Here is an 18,931-nt window from a genome sequence, read left to right on the forward strand (position 1 = left end):
ATCCATACTAGTAAATCTTTAAAGTCTATAATTAATCATGCCTACAGCAAATCATACGGAGATTATATTAGAAAAAATTCTGGGTTTGTTTTTTGCTTTACAGTAGGAAAATATGTGTATTAAGATGTTTTAACACATGCTCAGCTTTAAAACAGAATTTAAGTAAAATGCCAGTTAGAGATATTATATAGAAGTCAGTATATCTCTGTAAAAAATATCCATGTGGATTTTGAAATTCAGGATTCATGTTATAATTAGAGCTATAAATTCTAAAAGAATTAATAATGTTGCCTTGCAATTCCTTTTCACATTAGAAATTATTAGAATTTACATGTTACACAACAGTTTACAAATTGGGAATTTATCAATGATATATTACAATTTTAAAAAGTATGCTTACTTTTAATTGTGATAGTACTTTTTTTCTAGATAGCACAGACTAGAATATCAGCATAAACACTTCTCTGTTTTTGGTAATTTGGCTACTTCCAATATAGGAATATAATCTAAACTATAATATTGACCAAATTTCACCCAATTAAAATAAGTTTAAGTGTAAAAAATATTTGGCAAGTGATTTAGATTACATAGAATTTATTCCTATTAGTAGCATACTACATCTTTAATTTTCAGTTTAGTTATACATACATTATATGTTAAATTAAAGTATAAGAAACTAAAAATAATATAAATAGAATAATTTAGAGTTTGTATGTCAAATTTACTTGCTTTATTTGAGATCAGATGGTCATAAGTTAAATAGATAGTTTAGAAGAAAGTGTTCTTACGTTATGTTCTTTTTAAAAGGTGTTTTTGATAATTCAAATATAAGGAAACAAACATTTTTCTTCCCAACTGACTATCATTGACATTTTCACAAAATAATATATGATTGTCATTAAATTATTTCAATTACATAAATGATCATACAGATTTTGATATATGACAGCATAGTGAAGTAAGTCACATAAGCCTTATGTTTGGTAGTGTTGAACAGAACTTAGGGCCTTGTTCATCGTCTTCTGAACAATTTGCTCATGAATTTAGCCTTTGACCCATTGTCAAATATTTATTACATTGTATTTTTCAACATGTCATCTACAAAACTGCTTGTTTACACTCACGTGTAAGTATACATGCTTTCCCTCATTTGTTTCTTATTTTCCTTGTAGCATATATTGTGAACAAATTAAAGCTAAAAACCTAATGTTTGCAATGAATAATAAAATTGCATTTACCTCTGAAAAACAGTTGAGGTAATTCAAGGGATCTATTTTCAACCTTTGTTTCGCTGCAGAGAACACATTGACATTTACTTATATGTATATTTGCATATTGTGTTCAGCACATGAAAAGTTTATACCACATAGTAATTGCAGAAAACAGAAATGCTGTTTGATTTGTAGTCTTATATAATTAACAGAATAATTTTTTATGTATAGTAATTGTTCTTGTGCTATTGCTATGATTCTATTTTGTTCTATTTATTAATTGTTTTTAGTTTCAGCACCCAGAGACTATTAAAATAGGATATGAATTACTTTTCTATTGAAATTTTGTAAGGACAAAGATGATTTAAATAATAAAGTCAAGGCTTTCAACATCTTTTTGAGTTCTTTGTTCCTATCCACTAAATGCTCTGTAATTTGTATCTAAAGAATTTAAGACCTATTTAGTGTCTCATTGCTATTGATTTTTTTTCATTTTCATTTGTTCTGATTGTGGTGGGTAAATGAGGGGTGTGAGGTAATGGGGACATGCTATTTGTGAGTATAGCCAAAATGTATTGTTTCTCATTACAAATGCACCTTCAGAAACAACTGGGTGGTCTTTCACTGACACTTGATGTGGTTTTTTTTTAAGGGAGGGCATTCAAAGATACAAAGACATTCCTTAAGATGTGATCATTATACACCAACAGCCTCACAAATAACCAGAGTAAAAGACCAAGAATCTTATATTGGATGGGAACAATGGGCAAGAAGTTGGGGGAGAAGGCCTAGTTGCCTTAGATTTTCAGTGTGATGATTGTTATAATTTATTCTGTGTGGAAGACAAATAATGCAATGCCAAAGAGTGAAAAATAAAGTAGTAAGGGTACAGAGACATAAGAAAAGCATGATGCAATGGATAGGAAGAATATATCAGTCATATCTGGATAGTAATACAGTTATCCCCATTAACAAGTATTTACTTTCTCATCATGGATATGAGTGAGTTCTCTTTCCCTTTTATTGTTCTTTCGATTCACAAAGCATTCTTTCAACAATTGCTTAAATTAAGAAACTAAATGATGGGAAGAATTTTCACCGAAACATTTTGAGATGACTTTTGGGGAACCTTTAGGAAAAATCTGTGGTGGTAGTATTTTAGGGTGAAAATGACATACATTAGAGATGTTATTATATACAGGGCCATTTTTGAATAAAGAAACACTTATATGTTACTTGAGAAGTAATCTACAGGAATAACCATTAATAAGAGACAAAGAGAAAAGAAGAGCTATGCAGTAGAAAAGTACAGACAGCTTTTGCAAAGGAGAAAAACAGTAGCAGTGTAGACAGACAGAATGGTCAAGAAGAAATCAGTCTCCAGATCTGCTTATTCAATACTAATCATAACTTTGTAAAATTTTTAGCTAGATCTTTGGATAAGGTTCCGAATATCCATATAATATTGGAAATTTTAATTGAAGACTTGGTGCATTTTGTGATTTTACTAAAACAGTATCACAGATAGCTGAGGTAGAACACAATATTTATTTATTCTAACCAAGAGGAAATCACTTTGAATTTGATTGGGATCAAGAGATAAAGGCAAAAATAAAATTTTAGATTAGCAAAAGAAATTGTATAGAATATGTTTGAGACATCAGAAAACAAACAAACAAAAAAATAGAAATGGAAGGACCACAATATTCTTTAACAGAGGGAATTTCAGGTTCACTCAATTCTTTAATCCCCAAATTTTAACTCTTCAGTTAAATAGTAGTATTTAATAAGAAATTGTAAAAAAGTAAAAACTCTCATAATATTCAAATGTCATGTATCAATCTGTGGGAAATAATATAAATAAAGTAATACTAACTTTAAATTTTACTCAAATATATACATATATGTCAAGGTATTTGGACTGAAGTTATATTTATGTATTTAGAGTATATATATATCAAAGAGGATAAATAATATAATTATATTATAACTTAAAAATAAACAACTACTATAAAAATATTTTATTTTATTAAAACCTTGAGAGAAGACCTGAAACTAATGAGGTTTTATCTTGAAAGTTTCCTTTGAAATCAATACAATAACTCCTAAAGCTTGTTAGTCAATATATAGCTTCTAAAGACTTTTAGACAGTCCTATAATGTTGGACTGGCCTCATTGTCTATGGGGTGTTTTAGTAGTTAGGTTTTGATGTTTGTAAAGAATTTCAGCCTAGTGATTACAACAAGGCCACGCACAAAGTACCCAATGAACAGAGAGTAAAAAGGTAGAATTTGGGCTTTATGCTCTTTTTTTAGAGTTACCAGTGTTAATATTAATACAATAATTATTATTATAAAAGAATGCAGAGGAGAATAAAATAGTTGGAAGACAGCAATTTTCACTAGACAATTTTTCTAACATGTTGTATGTATTTAGAGAAATTTTCCAATATCAAAGTTCAAAATAAAGCTAATTGCTTGGAGGGGAAGTGAAACTAAGAATGTTTTAAAAATAAAAATTAGCCTTATTTTACCTACATGTATGTATGGCTATTAAAACAGACTTATCTATGGGGTATATGATGGGATTACCTCATATATATGATTCTATTTAGATTATGTTTAGATATAGTATATATGCACATATATGGACATACAAAGTATTACCTTTATATATATATGTATGTTTATATATATATATATGATGACACATTTTATATTGATATATATCTACATATATAGAATATTTGAATGTACCATTTAAAAGGGAGGATTGGATTGACCTTAACATTATTAAGTATGAACTGTAAAGACAGGATAGATTTCTGAGTTTCTATAATTTTTAAACAGTAAAGGTTGGAGAACATCTCATAAAAAATAATGAGACCAATTCAGTATACGTATGAAGAGAGGATATAAATCATGTTTCCTATAATACAAATATTGTGAAAGAGATACACATATTTTGTGAGATGAGAAACCTGCTAAAATGAGTTTCTTAGCTTTTCTACATTATTTTTTCCATTGCAAGCAAAGAGATTAAACCTCTACTACTTTCTTACTTGAGAAAAATATCTGAGTTGTTTTGGTCAGTGTTTTCTGGAAGATAGAAAGTATATGCCTCTTAGCTAAATATTTATAACCGTTATTGCAGTAACTGTTTAGGTATTAGAAGGAAAAGACTATGCCTCAGGAGTGGTAACTCCTATCAAATGCTAACAACTTCCCAGAGGAATTTTAATTTGATATAAATGACTTCTAGGTAAAGTTTCAACAATTTAGGAATAAAGCAATTGAAATATTTTGTGGCTAAAGCCATCCCTTCCTCATCATATAGTCTTTCAATGCATTCTCTATACTATCAGTTTTGTTTTCTAAAACATAGCTCTCTTCCAGTCTTTGTTCTTCAAAACTTAACCTTCAATATCTAAATCAAATTTACACATAACAAGTAAGGTTTTAGTGACCACTCCAGGTAAAAATGATAACCTTCATCAAAAAATTTTTATAGAATTTACTTCACTAACCTATTATTAATAGCATATCTTTGAGTAAATACTGTATGTCAAGAAATCAAGTAACAGTCGTGACCTTTGTTTCTGTGTCTTTCTAGATTATAATATTCTTGATGGTAGACACTGTGTTTGAAAATATTTATCTTCTTCATAGTCAATAGCACATAGCCATTTGAACACAGCTGATGATCAGTAAGTAATTGTACAATAAATATTGAATCCAGAAGCAGCTGTGACAGTGTGAGGCCCCTATAGTATCTATATGCAAACTGTGGGGTATAAAGTATGTTAGAAGAGTTTTTCTTAAGGAAGTTTATTGTATTCATAACTTAAAAATCACAAAATTTACCAAGGAGAGTATTATGATAAATAGTAGTCTTATTCACATAGATAAATGTCAATTAAAAGTAAAAAAGCACCTTACACACTAAAGTTTTCTTTATAAAAGCTCAATGATGATTCATATTCACACATGCAAAAGACTACAGTTGCATTATCTGATGCTTAGGAAATGCTCGGTAAATGTAAAAGGATGAACCAATACTGTTTAGATATGAAATTGGTAAAGTGTAAAGTAGCTATGTCTAGTTTCTCAAGTTAATACTTTGTAATTTTAAGTGCCTGACTCTATTTTTTAATTAGTAAAGAATATGCATTTTATTTATCTTTAAATAGTAGAGTGGTCCTTATAAAGGATTAAGTCAGGGGATGAGCATAAAGGATTTAACAGACTTTCAAAACAGTAATCCTCTTTAGGACCCCAGCCTCAAAAATACAAGTGCAATCCTGTCCAGGATTCCTTTGCTTTGACCCTGCTAGATTTTCTTTATCTGCAGCTTGACTAACCCAGAGAGGATTGCCAGAATAATTAATTGGCAAATGAATTTATTTTCTTAGGAACAACTCAGCTGAGTTTTGCTTATAGAACTATCACCTTTTCAAATCTAATTTAGGCTTCATTAGACAAATACGCCAAATGTGAAAAAAAAGTCTTATAATGAAATAATTCTTGTGCTCATCAATAATCAGTATATATTATTCTATTGAATACATGTAGACTTAAAAGTTTTAGATGGGCATTGATTTCAAAGAACATTCATGCAACTTGCAAATCATGATGGTTGTTATACAAATGATGTTCTTCAACAATTGATGTTGAAGTAAAAATAGTGAACTTGATAGCAAAAATAGATTCTTAAAATAAGTTTTAGGAAAATAGCATTGAAGGTGATATAGTGATGATCTTTAGTAAATTTAAAGTGTTCCTCCACATGGAAAATAATAATTTATTTTATTTGATAAGTATTTCTTGATGATTGTTACAAGGCAACATCTGCCTTAGTTGTTAGGTATTATGTTATGACTAATAGTGAATAAAAAGCAAGGTTTGTTCTTTCATAAATTGATAGTTATTCTTCAAAGGAAAATACATTAAAAATAAAAAAATAATTGCATGTCATTAGGTTATGAAGGATACACATTAGTTATAAATCTCAAAGTTAACTTTAGTGTCATAGTCCTTATATAGACATTGTAATGTTTACAAAGCAGACCAGTTTTCTATTGCTACCAGTTTCATATCATATCATGACCTCAGAACTAAAAGTCAATAAAGCAGCATTTGTATCCAAATACCTAACGAAACTGAATAGCTTTAAATCAGCTGCTACAAAACACATTGAGCTATAAAGTGCATGAATGAAGTTATGAACCAATGAAGAAAATCCCCTATAAACTTCAAACAATGGTAATATAATAGATAATGTGATCTGATCTCCAAAGACAACTTTAAAAGATTTTATATATATATATTTCTTATAAATGTATCTCCTCTATCAATAACATTGGTTAGGATGGGAAGAAATTGCTTCATTCTATTTATTTACTATATTTTTTCTGAGTAAAATAAGCTAATTACTATATTGTGTTAGAGACACAAATGAGAAAATTAAAACACCTTAAGAAGCAGCCTATTTAAGCAGTTCCACCAAAATATAAATTTACTGTAATTGATAACTGTATCCCCTTCAAAAGCATAATGGTCATCTTCACTGGAATTTAAATATATACATATTATTTTAATTAAATATCATAATTTATGTGAGCACAATCAAAGTTCTTTTTAGTCTCCTTGTTTGCTTCTCAGCTGGTGTGATAAAATGCTTACCAAAACAACTTGTGGGAGGAAATGGTTGGTGTGGCTCAATGGTTAGTATCTTCCATGGAAGGATACTAAAGTAGTAAGTAAGTGCAGGAACCTGGATGTAGGAACTAAAATAGAGATCACAGAGAAACAGTAATTTCTGGCTTGCTCAGCTGGTATTCTCAGTGCTGCACATCCCAGTACTAGTTACAAATGGATAGTACTCTATCCAGTGGGCAAGACCCTCTTATGCAAATATGAAATCACATAAATACCCTGGAAAACATTCCCACAGGCCAATCTTATAAAAGCAATTCTTTAATTGAGATTCCTTTCCCCTGATATAAGCCTGTGCAACATTGACAAAGTCTAATTATGATTTATGGAATCTGTCTTCATCTGAACAACCTGCATTAAGTATACTTCTGTAAATGACAGTGGCAACTTCAAAGGTCAAAGGGGTGTCTTCCTTTAATACATAAAGATCATAGACCTTTTTCTTTAATAGATAATCAATCTAGCCCTTTTAAGTGAATACCCCATCAATAACATACACAGAGTGGAATTTCCAGTGATTCGAAACTCCATATGAGAAAATTGACTAATATTTGGGTATATCATACTTCAGAACCTAAAAGTGCTTTTTTTTATATGGGTCAAACTCAAATTTCTACTAGTATTAGAGGGACAACATAAATTCTTTATGGAGTCCTAGTATAAGATCATGTGATATTGTAGGGACCAACATAATGTCTGTTTATTTATCATTGATGATTTAAAAAATTATTGAAATTATTAAAATTTTAAATTGTTAAACATAACCTTAAAATTCAAATCTTACATAATTTTTATATTTTTACATCTCTTTATAATATAGTCAAAATACATTTTCCAAACTGGGTTTGCCACTTTACAGACAGTACAGAATTAACAAGAGAATCCCCAATCTGGTCTCTTCTACTGTTTACTTGCTCATATAATGTCTGTTTACTATATTATATAACCTGAAGATGAAATGCATTTCATAGTTTTGAGCAGGCAAATTTTAAAGACAACAAATTTAGAATTAGTAGTCATTATGAATTAGATCAGTAGACTTCTAATCCTAATTTATTCTCTGACCTAGACCAAATAATCTCAGAGACTAAACTCCCCATGACTCACATGGTGATAGTAGTGGGGTACTTCATACACTAAAGTTAACCTACTTATCCAAATATATTGTGTAGGAAAAAATATGGCTGGGGAACTCAGGGTTCCTCCTGACATGCTGTGGGTAGTTGGCTGGGAACGCTCTGGGTTCCTCCAGCTGGAAGTTGGGCCCAGCTGCTCATTAACTAAAGGCCTCTCCACAGTTCCTCACTGAGGCTCGGCTCCAACACATGAGGAAGTCCTTGGGTTTCCAAAACCGGTTTATTGACATGGCGGATGGTGGATGGATCTGGATGCACACCCCACAAAACCTATTTAACCTGAGTTAAATAGGGAAAGAAAGAGGAGGGAGAGGGGCTGGGGAGGAATGTTTAATTGGCTCCACCTCTGGCCTTCAGGTACCTCATTAGTATGTAAATCTCTCTAGGGCCTGGATCATGCCCTCCACCTGTGTATGTGACTGAAGGGTGAAGGTGGAATGGAGATTAGACCTCCTGTTAGGCCCAACAATATTGTATAGGAAGGAAGACTTTCCTTCCTAATTGAAGAGGTAGAAGGAATGGTTTCTCTTTGACTTTCATTTCACTACACATCAAAATTTTCACTAATCTAGAACCCAGGATTCTTCAACTTCATACATTCTTTGTTCAAAGTAATCCATGGAGTCCATTTTGTCCACTGGAGCATGGTCAACCTACCAGGTACCACATCCTTATAAAACACTGGCTCCCCTTTCCTCAGAAACTATCAACTGTCCAGAGCTCCCCAGTTTCCCAGATGGGAAGTAAAGAACTAGTTCTTCCATACTAGAATATTGCCTGTCTTGATCATGTGTATGTAGATAACCACAGGTCCTGTGAGTTCAGGAGGGCAGCATTCCTATTACAATCAGAAGACACTGATTTGTTTCAGTACCCTCTGACTTCTGGCTCTTACAATATTTTACTCCTTCTTCTGTGATGGTCCAAGCCTTGGAGGAAAGTGCTGTAGATGTTCCATTAGTGGCTGAGCATTATTTTAATAACACTCAGTCTTTGCAGTTTAATCAGTTCTGAATTTCTGAATTAACCACTGCCCTCTGCACAAAGAACATTCTCTTGACAAGTTTGAGAGATATGGATACAGAGATTAAAATTTTAGAGGGTAGTTTGCTACTGTGTCTTTTTAGCAGAGAAATAGTTGTTTGACCACTTGGACTTTGAACTTCCCAACCATGGGTTCTTTTCCATATTTACAGTATCAGGCAAGTGATTTTTTCCTGTGGTCTAAGTAGTAGGTTTCAAGAATAAGAATTTCATATATCTGAGAATTCTATGAAACTCAATCCAGTTAAACTTGGATATTTCACAGCAATCAGTGGCTTTAATTTTGTTGAGCTTTATATTCCCAACCTCAAAGCTGAAAGAAGAAATGTATAAAAATATATTAATCAATAAAGTACATTGTAAAATGATCTCAATTGCAATGAAAATATCCTGTTTATTATTATTACATTTTGCTCTGATCAATAGACTAAAACTGCATATACACTGTTGTAATAAAGTGCAGCATTGGTGATGGTTAGAGATGATCCATTATTATTATTTCCACCAAATGTTAGGGATCTTTATTTTGAAAAGTTTTGTGTGTGTATAAAGTATTTTGTTTTCCCTAGGGGTTTGTTCTTGAATTAGAATTTCATGTACTCCATGATAATATTAAACTCATGGTAACTAACTCCTGGTTCTCCTTCTTTCTATACCTGTGATAAGTGTGGAACACCATGTCCTTCCTGATAGAGGATTCCAAAGACTATAATTTTACAAATATTTCTGCATGTGGATTTTAGGACTTTGTTCATGACTTTAATTTCATTGCTCAAATTCCGATATGTGGAAATACAAGAAATTGAAAATTTCCATAGAAAAGAATGAACAGGGTGAGGGGCTTTATTAAATATTCAAGGACATCTTCAAAGAATCTAGATAATTTTTTATTATGCATTATTCTATACTGAGCTGGTAATATTAGTAGCATCATAATGTCAATCAAAATGTTTTATCATTTTATTATTTTTAACAATAACTAAATCTAGAGTGAATTATCTGATATCATAAAAAGAGAGAATTAAACTAAGGCATGATTATACATGTCTATTATCATAGCACTTAAGGAGTACAGGCAGAAAGATAAAAGTTACACTCCATAGCATATTACTGCTTTAAAAACTCCAATTATAGAAATCAAATACTATTTGGAATGCCAAGAATAATAATGATCCTTTTATACCTTTGAGATCTATATGTATGGATTCAATGAATCATGGTTTTAAAGTATTTGTGAATGTTGTGTATCCATATTAAACACATACACCTTTCCAATTATTTTTTTCATTAATAAAATAGCAGAATATCTCTTTTGGGCATTGTTTTGTATTGTGTGTTTTAAGTTATCCAGATATAATTTAATGCACACCATAGGATGCTTATGCATATTATATACAAAGGCAAATGACAGTTTTTAAAGGATTTATATATTCACAGGTTTTGATGTGTAGGTATTCTGGAATGAATCCCTTGTAGATACTGAAACATTGTTAGATATGTGATTTAATTTGTAGACCTTAAATATTTAGTACCAGTGCCAGTCTTATGCATTACTATTAAATATAACTTTTACATTGGAAAATAAGGAAATTTCAAATATTGAAGTTAAATCCCAATTTTAGTTATTTAATGAAAGAATAATTGAATCATGCACTTGTATATATTTAATACACAGAAATAGCCACATTTTTGAAAGTAAGTACTTTAAAAAAAATTATTAATCTTTTTTACACTCCAGATTTTATCCCCATTCTAGTCCACCTTCTGACTGTTCCACATCCCATACCTTCTCCTCCCAACCCCCATCTCCATGAGGATGTCCCTCTCCCACACCCTCACCCCCACCCTCACCCTACCAGACCTCCCCACTCCAGGCAATCCTCTGCTGTATATATGTTGGGGTCCTCATATCAGCTGATGTATGCTGCCTTGTTGGTGGTTCAGTGTTTGAGAGATCTCAGGGTTCCAGTTTTGTTGAGACTGCTGGTCCTCCTACAGGGTGGCCCCTTCCTCAGCTTCTTCCAACCTTTCCCTAATTCAACCACAGGAGTCATCAGCTTCTGTCCATTGGTTGGGTGCAAATATCTGCATCTGACTCTTTCAACTGCTTGTTGGGTTTTTCCAAAGGCAGTCATGATAGGTCTGTTTTTGTGAGTGCTCCATAGCCTCAGTAATAGTGTCAGACCTTAGTACCTCCCCTTGACCTGGATCCCACTTTGGGCCTGTCACTGGACTTCCTTTTCCTCATTCTGTTCTCCATTTTTGTCCCTGCAGTTCTTTCAGACAGGAACAATTTGGGGGTCAGAGGTTCTGACTGTGGGATGGCAACCCCATCCCTCCATTTGATGTCCTCTCTTTCTGCTGGAGGTGGACTCTACAAGTTCCTGCTCCCCACTGTAGGGCATTTCATCTAAGGTCCCTCCCTTTGAGTTCTGAGAGTCTCTCACCTTCCAGGTCTCTGGTGCATTCTGGAGGATCCCCACACCCCCCACCTCCTGAGGTTGTCTGTTTTCATTCTTCTGCTGGTCCTCAGTAAGCAATCTTTTAATCTAGCTATGAGGCCTCTGTGATAGAAAACTTAACTTGGTACACAAAAGAAAGAGGTATCATTGATTATATGTAGAAAAGCCTCCAAATCTAGTGATAGATTGCCTATTGGGTTAAGAAAGTGTGCAGTCATACTTATTTGGTACTTAGCGTATTCTATTTAGGGGAACATCTTTTCAGAAAGTGTTTAATGAATGAACTGTAAAACAACCAAATAGTTCTGCTCATGAAGTGACAGAATAGAAAGATAGATGAAAATGGCTTATTTTCTCCTGTGTCTTCACTCTAGTAACCTTAGATATATGTTTCTATTTTATTTATACTCCCTTTCACAGATCTTTGAAATAAGGAAACAGTTGCAGAGAACAAAAACAGAAACAAACAACAAAAATTGAAATGTAATAAATAGGAAAATCATTAGAAGAAAAAAATGGCAACACAAACACGGGTTCTCTTTTATTTTTGAGATGTATTTTAGAACATTTCTCCTTTCCTTTTTTTTTTTTAACCTCCAAGTCCTCCCATGTACCCATTCCTTCTAGCCTTCAAATTCATGGACCCTCTTTCCTCCAATTTTTATCACATGTGAATTGTATAATTATATACATCCCCCAGTATAACCTGGTGAATCCATGTAATGTTACTTGTATGTATTTTTTAAGGCTGTTTGGTATGATTGTGTGTGTATGTATGCACATGTGTGTGCATGAATGTCACCCTTGTGTGGATGATATAAAAGAGTTCAGTCTTACTCCAGAAATAATGATATAGACAGTGATATGATTAATGGCTCCATGTTTAGGAAATAGGTAAAATGTTGTTATATCTTTTTGTTGGCCATATAAAAGTAAGAAAAATCATAAGTCTCCTCCACCTTCAGAAAAGTGGTAGAATACCCAATGGGATGGGAAAGCAAGCTCTTTAGAAAAAGGGAAAAGATATAAAATTGCTGAATCTTTTTATTTTTATTTTTTTTGGAATTGTTACGACCCGAGGCCATTTTCTTTAGCAGAAACCTGTAACTTGATTTTATGTCCTTCAAGTAATATAGGAGAGCCCTAAACCATGTGACATGTTCACATTATACACAGTGGGAAATTAGACCAGAAATGTAACAACATTTCCATATATTTAAAGCACTATCTAGAAGTAATTCAGGCTTTCCTATCTTCTTTGTGGTCTTTCCTTTTTGTGGTTTATTGTGTGTAAACTATCTAAAATTTCTACACATTTTAAGAGATATTTTTGTAAAATATAATAAAGCCTTGAATAATTGGAAGCTAACTAACTAAAATTCTTAATTAACCAGCTTTATTTATTTATTTTTTGCTACACTCTCCTTTTAGAAGGAAGAGGCAAATGACAAGGAAACAAGCTGTTAACAGGTATTTATGTATTTATTTTTTAAAAATCAACTCCCTGGGAATGTCCTGGAGCCTTTTACAGATTTAGCACAATTTCCTTAATCTTGTTCTCTGCTTTATACTTGTGAAGACAGGAAAGGGAAGCCATTAAAATTCTCAGCATCAAACCTGTAATTTTGCTTAATCTTTAGTGATAAGAAAAAGTGAAATCTTGATGGCTAATTCAAACTAATCCATATGAAGTTTCTTGTTAATTGGGGTTTTCATGATTTTACTATTTCCTATTAGTAATCATTTATATTTATTAATTGGGATTGGATCATGAGATCACACAGATGAGTGATAGCTTGCTGACAAAGTAAGAAATGCCCTTCCTGGGACTGAAAGCAGAAATTAGAGATAAACCACAAGTGGATGAAGATTGAGTGAGAGTCAATGCCATAAAAGCCATGGGTAGCACTCATGTAAAATAATAGGAAGGTATTTAAAGTACCTACCTACATTTTGACTGAAATTCTTAGGAAGGTATATACTTTTGCAGGACAACATAAGTAATTAAGTATGCTACAGTAATATTAGAAGATAACCTAGATTATTCTATCAGGCATGCAAATATGTTTTTAAGATTAATAGTCCTAAAGTACATGAAATTCCTTCCCGTCTGATAAGAAATTTAAAACATTTGACAAGATTTATCTGAAATTTCTTAAAACAGCTATGACAGCTTCACTTTATGTTGATATCATCTATAGCATGTTACTCTGACTCTCCCATGGTTTAGGGTTTAATATAGAAAAGAGTAGCAATGACAAAGTATGTTTTGATATTGCATGGAAGTATTGTCTCATCTTTACTTCCATATGCACTATTCAAGTGAAATCTCTTTTGTGATGAGGTTTCCCATCATCCTTGTTGGTTTCATGTTTTCTATATGTATGTTATAAGAAAAAGCCTCATAGGACATTAAGGGAAATGAAGAAGATACTGTGTAATGTGCCCTATATTTTCAATACAGAAAATGAAATTCACTTTTATTATGTTTCGAATATCTGGAAATTTTTCTGTACTAAAAGTTAGTTTTTAATGCTATGCACATGAAATAATATCCATATGACCTAAAGCAGTGTATGCACCTTCTTAAGTGCTAAACTTTGTTTTTGACTATGACACCCATGCAGAACAGACTAGTACCAAATAGACTTTAAAAATGAATAATTTCAACTAAAAAATGGATTGACTTTCTCATTTAGGTTTGTTTCTTGAAGGTTCTGACTTTATATTACCAGGATAGAACTTAGGCATGAAAATCACTTTCATCTTTCTTTTTTCAGTAAAATTTTTCAGTAAAATTTTCAGTAAACTATCCCAAAATCTCTTAATTAAACTAATGATGGCTTATAACTATATCAACTTATTTCTGGATTAACGAAGTATCCCGTTTTGGATATTTGTGATAAATTTTAAATTTACTGAAATCTGAGAAATATCTTGAGTTGATATTTGAAAGAGAATGTGTTGATTCAGCCACATAAACTATAGAGAAACTAATAGGGTCAAAACTAAAATGGTTATGGATATGAAGATGGGAATATAAGTGAAAGACCATAAGCAATATGAAATAGGAGTAGGTTGACCTAGAAAATATACAATTTTACTAATGGCAGTGGATACTATTTACCCGAGCAGATTACTACCATGTAAGACTACATATAGGCTTCTACTGTTACAGTAATAGTTCTTAAGAGTACACCCTCATAGAAGCAGGAGCTGGAGTATGGGATAGGGGGTTTCGGGGAGGGGGGAGACCAGGAAAGGGGATAACATTTGAAATGTAAAGAAAGAAAACATCCAAAAAAGGGAGAGGGTAGGCATCTATAATTTTATGTGACATTTTCCAACTTAAAAAGTGCTTACAAATTCAATTGTAAAAAGTGAAAAATTAGGATATTGCCCATGGGTTTTAGTAGGTGTTCTCTAATTTTAATTCCTAAATTACTTCACTTACCAAAGAAATCATAGTTTTACACTATGTCCTAGAAGTGATAACAGAAAATTGATGTAAATAAGTAGGCTGCTTGACATACTTTCAACGTGGTGACTATGTACTTCAAGATACTTTCACTTTATAAATGTGGTCAATATAGTTTTTCTTCAAATAGCTTGAAAATTGAAATAAAATTATAATTTTCTCACTTTCATGTTGATCAATCAAATGCACTACCAATTCCAAAAGAAAATATTAAAGCATTGTTCTGTTGCCTAATATAATCGAGCTTTCTATTTGAAGCCCATTTGTTTTTCTTTAATGGAAAGAAACACATGTGTACAACATATGCTGTTTATTAAAAAAATGGCTTGCCTTTAAATAAATTCCCAATCGCATCTAGTAAAGTAGCTTTGTTTTTACAAATACTTGAAAAAAGAAATACAAGGAATTTAAGTAGTTAACACAACAAAACTCTTGATTTGAAGTCTTGCTTGGCATTGAAAGAGAAAAAACAAAAGTCAGTCCTTGGAGATTTTATTTGATGGTGACTGACTACTGTGAGGCTTTGCTTGTTTTTCTGCCCTGCCCTAGACCTTAGCACATGGTCCCACTGTGTGCTAATGCTTTTGACATCCCACATTTCTTTCATCACTGGTCATCCAAACTCATATTTGTTTTAAAAGGAAACAATCAAATCCCATTCTTTCTAGAAAAAAAAAAGAGTAAGAAGAAAATCAAAGTACCTTACTGGTATACCTACTTTACCAGCCTTTATGATCTAAAACATAAATCCCCAATCAAGATATTAAATTAATCTTATCACTTCTCATGAATACTGTATAAAGCAGGGAGAGGAAGAATAGAATATGTAATTTTAAGTCATAAATGCATGAGATAACATTTTGATGACAGAAATGTAGATTTAATATAGTCACATATGAAAGATAAACACTTTTTAAATATATAGGTTCAATATATGGGATAATATGCAAACAATGCTTATTTATGTTTGTATCAAACATCAGACTATTGGACTACACATAAGGTGTTGTGTGATAGGAATTCAATATATTTAACTATATCAACTAGTTAACCAAATAAAATTGACAACTAATGTTTAATAAGATTTAACATAAACAAGATAGTTTATGATAGGACCATCTTGGAGTGGTCCAGAGAGCTAGAAGGTCTATTTGTTCCACAGAAAACTGATTTCCAGAGATGATAAAAGACTTGTCTGGGCCTTTGATAGACAATGACTCCTAAACTCATATCTGCATCTTCTCCTGTTTTGAAGATAGTACAGTTGGGTATACTGCTTTGCTGTCCTTGGTCACCCAGTGCACTGGGCACTAGTACACTATAATTGTTCCTATTGTCCAGAGCCTGCTGAAATTATTCATATGACTCTCTTTGAAGCCCAATTGGCTCTTTACCTTACTTCCTCAATGCTGTCATAAGATAATAATAATTAATACTTATTCAATGATCTAATGTGATTTTCTATGTATTAGTTCATCAGTTCATCTTATCAGGCTTGGAAGTAGGTGATATTAAAATTTTTATTTCATAGTAATGATGCTGAGGCCTGGAGAAGTATATATAACTTGTCTGAATATATACCACCCATATTTTTCAGGGCCAGTATGCAAATGGTGTTGATTTTTAAAATAAATATGCTTTGACCTAAATTTTGTAACCTGTGACTTCTAAAATTAGTCCAATTACAACATTCTATCTATATGTATATCTATATGACTATACATATAGGCTCATATTTGTTACCCACAGAAAATATATCTATTTAGAAATCAGTTTTTGTGATATCACTTTAATTGTGTAAAATCAAAAAGAATAATTATAATACAGTTCAAATAGAGCAGGAAAAATGAGAAATACTGAGACCTTAAATTTTGGAAAAACCCATTTGTTAATCATTAATAATATAACTATCAAGAATCTTCTTTCTACAGTTCATCAGAATCAAAGTTGTCCTAAAGTTTATATGTGTCACTGCTTTTAATTTAAAACTATTGGTATTTATGCATATACAATACTCTGTGGATAGTGGGAGAAATGTGAAGTAACATCTCAGTGTTATAAGGGACAAGACAGTGGCACTATACCATTTTGGGACTATGTTTTATTACTAGGTTTTAGCATTCTAAAACATCATATTACAAATGCTTAAATAGAGTGAAAGGCCAACCATTATTCTGTATGACTGTGTCTGCTTTCTTGCATGTTTATATTTGGAGAAGAAATTACTCAAATATTTTTTATTCTGGCAGTGATTTTAAGAGATTTCAGGTTGACTGCTCAGTAAATTAATTCACTGTTTCTTTTTAGATAAGGTGGTAATTGGATTTTGTATTCTGTAAAGGCTTGATTACGGTGATTTGGATCTTTACCTTAAGAATTAGTTCAGGACTATCAAGGTTTCCTATATTCAGTGTCCTAGAAAAAAATCCATTTGAAAGTGTCTAATATGGTAAGAGGCTAAACTAGAAACGGGAAACAGGTAAAATTGATTTTACTTAATTTACCAGATTTGCAAATGCATCAAATGTCCCAAACCAGTAGCTATTCTACCACATATATATCCTCTTGTAGAACAAAGTGCCTATTATTTAAAATGACCTCATTGTCTAAATGTGAGAAGAATACCAGAGAATTCTTTTGAGGGTTTTTACTCATTTTGGTTGATTGTGATCTAATTGAAGGGCTCAGATTTAAAAACGCTCACCACCATTTTTGCTAATCAGTACTCTGTTTTTCATTTAAAATCAATTCTAACAACCATTATTTTATTTATTATATCATTTGCACTAGTTTAGTAAAGAGAACTTGTGCTTGATGAATCTAGACTATTTTTGCTCAGCTCTTTTTTTACACTACATTGTAGTTTAAACAAATTATCCAACTTTTAAATTAAGCAGTGGACCAATCACTAAAAACATGACATATTTCAAAATTGTGAGGTGAGAGTCAAAAACTTAGGTCAGACAATATTCAATATTTCATTTATTAAACAGATAGGCAGAAAAGACAAATAAAAGTATATATATATATATATATATATATATATATATATATATATAGATAGATACATATGTGTGTATATGTTCTTTCATTCTTTCATTTAAAAATATTGTAGTTGCTCTTATTTGTTTTCAAAACAGAAACCAGAAAGTGTAAATTGTGTTGTGTTGTACTTGTTAAGCACATTTTCAAAAACAATATATTTGAGATACTGTTTCCTTATTTACAAAACCAATTGCAATCATTGTGTGGCATTAACATTTGTATGTCAAAAAGTTTGATAAAAACATTTATTCTATTCTTTACCACATAACTTCAAAATTGTGTACACTTTCATTTTTAACAGTAGCTTCAAAAATATTCATGTTCTTTGCTACAGACAGTATTTAGACAACAACATTTTAATACTAGCACAGAATACATTGAGTTTCTTTTCTTTTATTAAAAACTCAATCTGAACCTTGAACAAGTCGTTTACAAGTTGTTTCCTTGGGATTACCTACATTCTTGTCCACTCTGACCTTGTAATTTTGCTCACAGTTGGAAATGTAATGCAGAGTGACTAAGATAATGTTGTTTACACAGACTTTAAGTAGAGTGACATTATAGTCAAGCAAGTGTCACATCACCCAAAGTGAAAGAAGACTTAATTACCATAATCCTGTGAATACTAAAATTTCTTTGCCATGTGCAGCATAATAATGTAATGTTCTGCGTGGTATATTTAATAATGCAAAGAAAAAAAGGCACATTAGGCCATAGACTGTAATTTTTTTAAAGTGAACAGAGTGGAATTAGAGAAAGACAGAAGAATTTTGAAGTAGGATGCTTGTCCTAATATTCAGGTGAAGTTTTTCTTTCTTTTAAACCCCAAAGAGTTGCCTAG

The 18,931-nt window shown here is 31.8% G+C and overlaps 1 protein-coding gene across 2 annotated transcripts in view; it reads left to right on the forward strand.

The window, feature by feature from the left end:
- The window catches only part of Dach2 (dachshund family transcription factor 2), a 464,497-nt gene that overhangs the window by 125,551 nt on the left and 320,015 nt on the right, over positions 1–18,931 (forward strand). For both annotated transcript variants that reach the window (XM_076918144.1, XM_076918145.1), the window contains exon 2: positions 12,999–13,037. In XM_076918144.1, coding sequence (XP_076774259.1) covers positions 12,999–13,037 — 39 coding nt within the window. The remainder of the gene's footprint in view (positions 1–12,998; positions 13,038–18,931) is intronic.

Source organism: Arvicanthis niloticus, chromosome X (genome assembly GCF_011762505.2).
Source record: "Arvicanthis niloticus isolate mArvNil1 chromosome X, mArvNil1.pat.X, whole genome shotgun sequence".
NCBI classification, from domain to species: Eukaryota; Metazoa; Chordata; class Mammalia; order Rodentia; family Muridae; genus Arvicanthis; species Arvicanthis niloticus.